This window comes from Suillus subaureus (assembly GCF_016647635.1).
Source record: "Suillus subaureus strain MN1 chromosome Unknown BJ212scaffold_34, whole genome shotgun sequence".
Taxonomy (NCBI): Eukaryota; Fungi; Basidiomycota; class Agaricomycetes; order Boletales; family Suillaceae; genus Suillus; species Suillus subaureus.
The window spans coordinates 220,571-228,090 of NW_024538590.1; the positions used below are offsets into that span (position 1 = coordinate 220,571).

The following is a 7,520-nucleotide window of genomic DNA, read 5'->3' on the forward strand; positions in this document are numbered from 1 at the left end:
TGGGGAGGTTACATCATTTTCCTGAATGACTGTCAGACTCACTCTGTCCTTAGCTTGTACGTATTCTTCTGGCCTCCAGCCCCATTAACATTTTTTTCATTCAGTGGTCAATGCCGATAGTTTGTTTTGGTCAGTCTGTCGAAAATCTAGGTTGGCACGTATGCACCTCAGGGACATATCTTATATGTCTGAGACAACTTTCATGAAGTGTGCGCCATGAAGGTGAATTCCTGTTCATGGACAGACTATAAAGGAGGTTTTGGCGCAATGACTGGGCCTAGTTAAGACATACCTCTGAGGATCTTTACACCACAAAAATGATGGCAGTAGGTTTCGAACCAACTCCAAGAGAAGCAGATTTTGACTCTGATGTGGTAACCGCTTGGCTAAGACCAGATAGAGGGACCTCCGAGGAAACTATTCAAGAGCCAATGTGAAGGTATGTTCTGATAGAAAAAAAAGCTGTCACTTGGAAGGTTTCGAGCCTGTCCAGTCCAAGGGGAACAGGTTTTAATTCCATTATGGTAACCACTTGGCTGAGAGCAGTTAAGATGGACTTCCGACAAAGCCATCTATGAGTGAATGTCAAGGTGTGTTCTGATAAAAAACATTTTTGTCAGCAGGTTTCGACCCTGTGCAGGCCAAGAGAGACAGATTTTGACTCCGTTGTGGTAACTACTTGGCTGAGACTCGATAGAGGGACCTTCGAGGAAGCTATTCATGGGTCAATTTGAAGGTATGTTCTAATAGAAAAAAAAAACTGTCATTTGGGAGGTTTCGAACCTGCCCAGTTCAGGGGGAACAGATTTTTATTCCATTGTGGTAACAACTTCACTGAGAGCAGTTAAGATGGACCTCCGACAAAACTATCCATGAGTGAATGTCAAGGTGCATTCCGATAAAAAATATTTATTGGCAGGTTTTGACCCTGCGCAGTCCAAGAGAAACTGATTTCGATTCTGTTGTGGTAACCACTTGGCTAAGGCCAGTTATATGGACACTGAAGGAAACAACATGAGTCAATGTCAAGGTGTTCCGATAGAAAAGACTTGTTATCGGCAGATTTCAAACCTGGTGTTCCAACCACCTTTCCATTGTTGTACGACAAGACCCCCTGTGTTAGTGTGTCACAGTACCATTCCACTTCTGCATCATGCTGTCCTGTGGGGCACTCGTGATGTAGGTGTTGTTGTGCAAGAAGACAAAAATCCATGTCCTCCCCATGTTCCTCAAACTTGTGCCAGAGTAAAAAACATCATGTTGTTGGTAGGTTTCAAACCTGCGCAGTCCAACTTGAAGAGGAACAGATTTCGATTCTGTTGCGGTGACCACCTGGCTAAGACCAGTTGAGATGACCTCCAAGGAAATCATCCACGAGTGAGTCTTCAAAGCCTGTTCTAATAGAAAAAAGTCAGTTGTTGGCAGGTTTTGAACCTGCATAGTCCAGGAGAAACAGATTTCAATTCCGTTGTGGTAGCCACTTTCCCCAGGAGGAACTTGTGATTCCTCTCCGACCAACTATTGATGAATAAACGTCAAGGTATGATAAGATGGAAAAATGATTTATCGGCAGGTTTCGAACCTGTGCAGTCCAGGAGAAACATATTTCGATTCTGTCATGGTAACCGCTTTCGCCAGGGCGAAGTTGAGACAAGTCTCTGGCAACTGTCTGAGTGAATATCAAAGTGTGATTAGAAGGGAAAACAATTTGTCGCAGGAGAGAAAATTTCAGAGTAATCTGTTCTGGTGCCAGTTGGCTATGACTACACAAAATAGACATCATGAAGGGTCCATGGATGTTCAAGGTATCAAGATGGCATTCATTCATATGTATTTTATCTTACATACACAATCACTCCTTTCTACACATGTTCGACGCATGTTCCTCTTTGACTCTCCATCTCAATTAGCGTATTGATTCTTCCTTCTGTCAGATGATTTCCCTCAGTCTTTGATCCCAGACTGAGGTAAGATCCCTTGCTTATGATTCTATATATTCTACTAACTACGATCCTACTTAGTCCCTTCCTTGTTCCTAGGTATGATCTATAGTTATCAATAGTCTTTGATCCCAGACTGAGTCCCTTCCTTGTTCCTAGTCCGAGTCTTGTTGCCTTTTGATAGGTTATGAGCCCTGGCTCAGACTAGGCATTACATTCGTTCTTGCTTCCCTCTTTTCAGCCTATCTGAGCCATCCTGGCCTTTCCCGAACTGGAACAAGGCCGCCCTCTATCACCGCTTGATCTGCAGATCCTTTTCATTCCTTTGCCACTGTCACCACCATTGACTCCTGTCCTCTCAACTCCTTCATTGCCAAATCTGCTCACTCTTCCCATTCTATTGTTGCCATCGCTGACATATCACTCTATACCAGCAATGTCCACTATCTCTGCATCCAACATTCAAATTCCCACTTCGTTTCCTCACTCTCTGCTAGATGCCAATGGCTCAAACTACACCTCGTGGGTGATGGCTATGGACCTTCGGCTTTCACTCTTCAATCTCTGGCGCCTCCTTACTGGTGATGAAAAGGGCCCTCAGCACCCAAGTAAAAGTCCCACTGAGTCTGACAACGACTTTAATAAATGCCTCACAACCCACGATGCAAGTGTGGACATCGTTTCATTCCAGGAATGCCAGAGTATAACCAAAGGATTACTCAGCATGGCGGTCCATTCAAGTGACCTGATTCACTTTACAGGTGCCACTGACCCAGCCACTATCTGGAAGGCACTGGAGGACAAATATCAGGTGTCTGTCAGCATCCACTTTATGAGCCTTATGGGCCATGTTTTTGATCTTCATCAGCAAATCACTTTGCCTCTGTGGGCTCTGTACAGCTCTGTACAGAAGGGACCAAGCTGTGGCCAGCCATTTTTTGGTGGTGGGAAAAAAAGTGTTTTACTGATATTCCCAAAGCTTCCGACAGTGACTCTCTTACCAACACTATTAAGGAGATAACAGATATCAAAGCTCAGTTCAAGGTTATCAAGTCTGTGGAGTGGAAGTGCAATGAATATACACTCGTCCAAGCATTATTGCGTGCCCTCCCTGACTTCTATGTGCTGCTCTCCCAGCTTATACCACATACTTCAGTCATTTCCTTACATAGAACCCCTGCCCTGGATGTGCCAAAAGGTTGTAGAATCATGGCTAGCCAGTCCTCGGCCAGTGCATGTAGAACAAGTGCTGGCTGGTGTACTATCTGATTATCACCTGAATATCATTTGTTCATGTAGGATAGGCACTGGCCAGTGTATAGTATGCCAATGTCTTTCATGTAGAATTGGTGCTGGCCTAAAGTATAGTAGGCCAATGTCTTTCATGTAGGATTGGTGCTGGCCGAGGTATTATAGGCCAATCTCTTGTATGTAGTATCAGTGCCAGCCGATATATCATATGACATATACTAGCCACTGGCTGGTATATGTAGGATATATCTACTGCAGTCTGATTTCATTAGTAGACTGGCCAGCTTGTATGTACATGTGTAGGACCATGGCTGGCCAGTTTGTAGTCCTTAAGTGTACTAACCAGAGGATCAAGCTGGCTAGTATATGTAGTCATTAGTGAATCAGCCAGCCTGTATATACATATGTAGGAACATGGCTGGCTGGTTTGCTTATATTTCACTAGCAAGCCGGCCAGCTTGGTCCTATGTATGTAGGAGCATGGCTGGCTGGTTTGCTTATATTTCACTAGCAAGCCGGCCAGCTTGGTCCTATGTATGTAGGAGCATGGCTGGCTGGTTTGCTTATATTTCACTAGCAAACTGGCCAGCTTGGCCCCACATGTGTAAAACCATGGCTGGCCAGTTTGCTTATATTTCATTAGCAAACCGGCCAGCTTGGCCCCACGTGTGTAAAACCATGGCTGGCCAGTTTGCTTATATTTCACTAGCAAGCCGGCCAGCTTGGCCCCACGTGTGTAAAACCATGGCTGGCTGGTTTGCTTATATTTCACTAGCAAGCTGGTCAGCTTGGTCCTATGTATGTAAAACCATGGCTGGCTGGTTTGCTTATATTTCACTAGCAAACTGGCCAGCCATGGTCCTACACATGTAGGCCTAGGCTGGCTGGTTTGCAGCCCTTAAGTTAATACTGCCCAGTAGGTGGACTTACAACATGTCATTCAACGTGAAATTTGCAGGAGTGTTGGTATAATATATCAAAGTACAAATCCACACCCATTGAAAGCCTTCTCAGCATCCTGAGCAAACCTTCTCCACATCAAGACCTGTTGATAAGCATAGGCTTGATGACCAGGTCTAGTCGTTTCCTGCCACCTTCTGTTCCATTCTTTCTGGTGATACTTGAACCAGTTTATGGTCCAACCCATTTCATGTCTTACCAGACTCAACTCCTCCTGCCATCTACTCCATCTAGCCTTTGCCTTCAACCAGTTGACTCTATAGACTAAATCAGAGTGAGTTGAAGTGACTTGCACTTGAGATAAAATTTTGTTCTTACATTCATCCATCCAAGCATCTTCTTGACCTTCATTGCCATTATTCACCCTCCAAAACCAAGCCAGTCTGTCTGACCCTTGACCAAATCTATTTTCTTCTGTCACCTCTTTGTCAATACTGAGTTTGGTGGGCAATATTTCTCAATAAATACTGCCCAAGGTAGCTTCATCCATGCCTAGACGTTGCATTGCTGACCTTGCCCTCTGATAGCTTCTTACATATTTGTCAATTTTGAGCTGACATCGATGAGCTTCTTGCTTTGACCTGGTGCCAGCCCATGTGGAATCAGCACTTCGAAAATACTGACGATAGATAAGGGCCTTGTGACCGAGAGCCATATGAAGGTTTTCTAGGCAGTCATTAGCTTGGCCTTTTCGAAGCTCCAATTCTTCAGCTTGGAGGGGGCCCAGCCCAAGAGTCAATCTATTGTGTTGTGATGTTGAAGATGGCATCCAGATACCCATCTCTTCTGTGAGGATTTCTTCATCTATATCCTCTGAGATCTCTTCATCTGAAACCTCCACCCACTCATTACCATTGTTATCTGTATGACAGAATCTAGGATCGTCAGAATGCACTGTTCCAATATCAAGATCCATGCCAGCAGTCATAGCATTGGTGGTTTCATGAAATTTGGTGATCCTAGCTGCCAATCTCTGCCGCTTTTCTTCTATAGAAGCTTTCTGAGCAGAGGTTGCATCATTAGGAAGTTGTCATATATTTGCTCTCAATGCATCCCTAAAATAGCACTTTGTCAAGCCATTCTGCTGTTCCAATCAACCATGTACTGTAAATCCTCCAGATTGATACCAGTGATGAGCCAAGATACTGTTCCTGGATGTCTGTCATCATTGTTCTCAGACTCAGTTAATTTGAGCCGAATCTCTGCCATAGTTGGGGCTGAACTCAGTTCCAGATTAGATGTCTTATAAGCCTCAGACCCAGACAGAGCTGTGAGCACTTACCTTTGTTGATCTGCAACTGGTAGATGTCAAGATACTCCCCACATTCTTCCACAGCCTTTTTCTCATCAATTTCCCACATCAAAATCTTCTCAGGATTCAGAGACTGGGACAGTTCATCAAAAGGAGACTTTGTTTCATCAACACCTTTGAGAGCACGTTTATACTTTGTCAAGAGAGTCTTCACTAGAATTTTAAGTGTCAACCACAGTTTTTGATATATACATGATTGAAGTGCTTACTTATTCCAACTAATTTTTTCCAGTTTGAGTCTCTCATATGATTGTCAAGAACTTCTTGGCGATGAGCATGACTCATTGACTGAGCAGTTGGGGAAATCTTATTGAATGGTGCCCATAGGGTTTCCAAAATCTCCCCATCAACATGTCCAGCACCTTGAACAAAGTTGAGGCTGTACCTTGCAAAGAAAGCCAATTTGTGAGCGCTGAGATGGAACTTTCCAACCGCAGGGATGATCTGCATATTTTCTGGTATTGATAAGCTTTGGCTCTCAGCAACTCTCTGTAAAAAATTAATACTCCACTGACACCCCACATCATAAATAATGAGAGAGGAGTCTATACCAGACAAATGATAATTCAAAGCATTGGATATTGAATAGTCAATGTTCATGTGTCTAAACATCCTATGAGCTCACTTAATGTGCTGTTTAGGAGGATGTACAGACCTTTTGCCCTTCTGGAAATCAACTATGCTGTGTGGAACAAAGCATCCATGTTGAGCACAGGCAGTTGCTCCTACCCCTGTTACTTAAAGATTACTCCTGCTGATATTGGCGGTGTTGATCACTCAGTGATTGCTACAAGAAGAGCGCTATACAGGCTGTCAAGCAAAGTCAAATACCCTTGCTACAGGTCAACTCACCTCCTTACTTTCAACAGCCAATGAGAGATGAGTCTAATATTCTCTATCTTTCACCATATAACCAAGACCATCTGAAAGACTGATGTCTAACTGTGGTTTTTTCATAGTCATATGTTGAGCAGTAAAGTTTCCATCCACAACAAATCTTTGCAAAATGAGCCAACTGTGTAAAGAATAAGTATAAGTTCAATGAGTTGACAGACAATGTATTATCTGAGTTTAGCCAGCCAGCATGGTTCTGCTTGCTGTCTATACAGTCCTGGCCAGCCAAATACAATATCAGAGTTTGGCTGGCTGGCCCAGGTCTACAGCCTGTCTATACAGTACTGGCCAGCTTTGTTAGAAACTAAGCCAGCAAGGCCAGAGTTTGTGTACAACATGTAGCACACAGCCGGCCAGTCAGTATAATGTTCTTTGTTGCATAGAAGAGAAAGCCAGCTTCCTTATAATCCAAACCACAAATAGATGACTTGCCTTTCATACTTGTCTTGCCAGTTATCAGGTATGTTGATGCCAGGCTGAGGACATGAAGGGCAAAACCAAGCCAGATCACCCTTGCCAGGTTTCTCCCTAGTGTCATGCCCAAATCCAAAGAATTTTCAGCTCATCAAGTCTCTCCATAGACGTGACACCCTCATGAGTTCCTGATATTAATTCTAGCCAGCAAAGGCATTTAATATGGTCAGTCCAACTGTTGAAAAGAATAACTATATGCTCTCACAGGAACAGTACCAGGGAATGAGTGATTGGTCATGCATCAAATTTTCTCAAAGAAGCTTGATGCTGAAGTCTTGCACTCCAGGCACATCAATTAGAAAATGATCTAAGACTTCAAAAGTGAAGGCAGTTCGAGGTCAAGTGATGCTTGCAGGAAATAACCTGGCCTTCAGCAACTGCAGATGCTGCTGATGCTTAGACCCAGGACAACCACACCAAACAACATTGTGCAAAAACACTCCAGTTGAATGTATGATGGTCAAGGTGGATGTCGTAGTTGAACTGGAAAATGTCTCCATTGGCACAGACCCAGCCTCTGCATCCAATGCACATCCTCCCATGCCTGTGGGTCTTCAGAAAATGGACACGGTTGCCCCCCATGGCCCATATACCAGACAATACCTAATTCTTCGAGTGACTTGTCTTCAAAGCATTTTCCAGTCTACTCTTGAACCTTGTGAAAGGGCAAACATTGATGGGTTTTGACA

The 7,520-nt window shown here is 43.8% G+C and overlaps 3 protein-coding genes across 3 annotated transcripts; 1 reads left to right on the plus strand and 2 right to left on the minus strand.

Moving 5' to 3' along the window:
- Positions 1 to 2,376: 2,376 nt before the first annotated feature.
- Positions 2,377 to 3,209, plus strand: BJ212DRAFT_1484484 (uncharacterized protein; the record flags this gene model as incomplete). The annotated part of the gene is made up of 2 exons (XM_041340803.1): positions 2,377 to 2,884; positions 2,920 to 3,209. 2 exons carry the CDS (start codon positions 2,377 to 2,379, stop codon positions 3,207 to 3,209), a joined length of 798 nt encoding a protein of 265 aa, XP_041189190.1.
- Positions 3,210 to 4,167: 958 nt separating this feature from the next.
- Positions 4,168 to 4,608, minus strand: BJ212DRAFT_1279530 (uncharacterized protein; the record flags this gene model as incomplete). The annotated part of the gene is made up of 2 exons (XM_041331500.1): positions 4,168 to 4,415; positions 4,470 to 4,608. Coding segments are annotated over 2 exons (387 nt in total), but the record flags the coding sequence as incomplete, so codon positions are not given.
- A 74-nt stretch (positions 4,609 to 4,682) lies between these two features.
- On the minus strand, positions 4,683 to 5,913 carry BJ212DRAFT_1484485 (uncharacterized protein; the record flags this gene model as incomplete). The annotated part of the gene is made up of 6 exons (XM_041340804.1): positions 4,683 to 4,732; positions 4,776 to 5,151; positions 5,219 to 5,232; positions 5,279 to 5,368; positions 5,434 to 5,616; positions 5,673 to 5,913. The coding sequence occupies 6 exons, from the start codon at positions 5,911 to 5,913 to the stop codon at positions 4,683 to 4,685; spliced, it is 954 nt and encodes a 317-aa protein (XP_041189192.1).
- Positions 5,914 to 7,520: the final 1,607 nt, after the last annotated feature.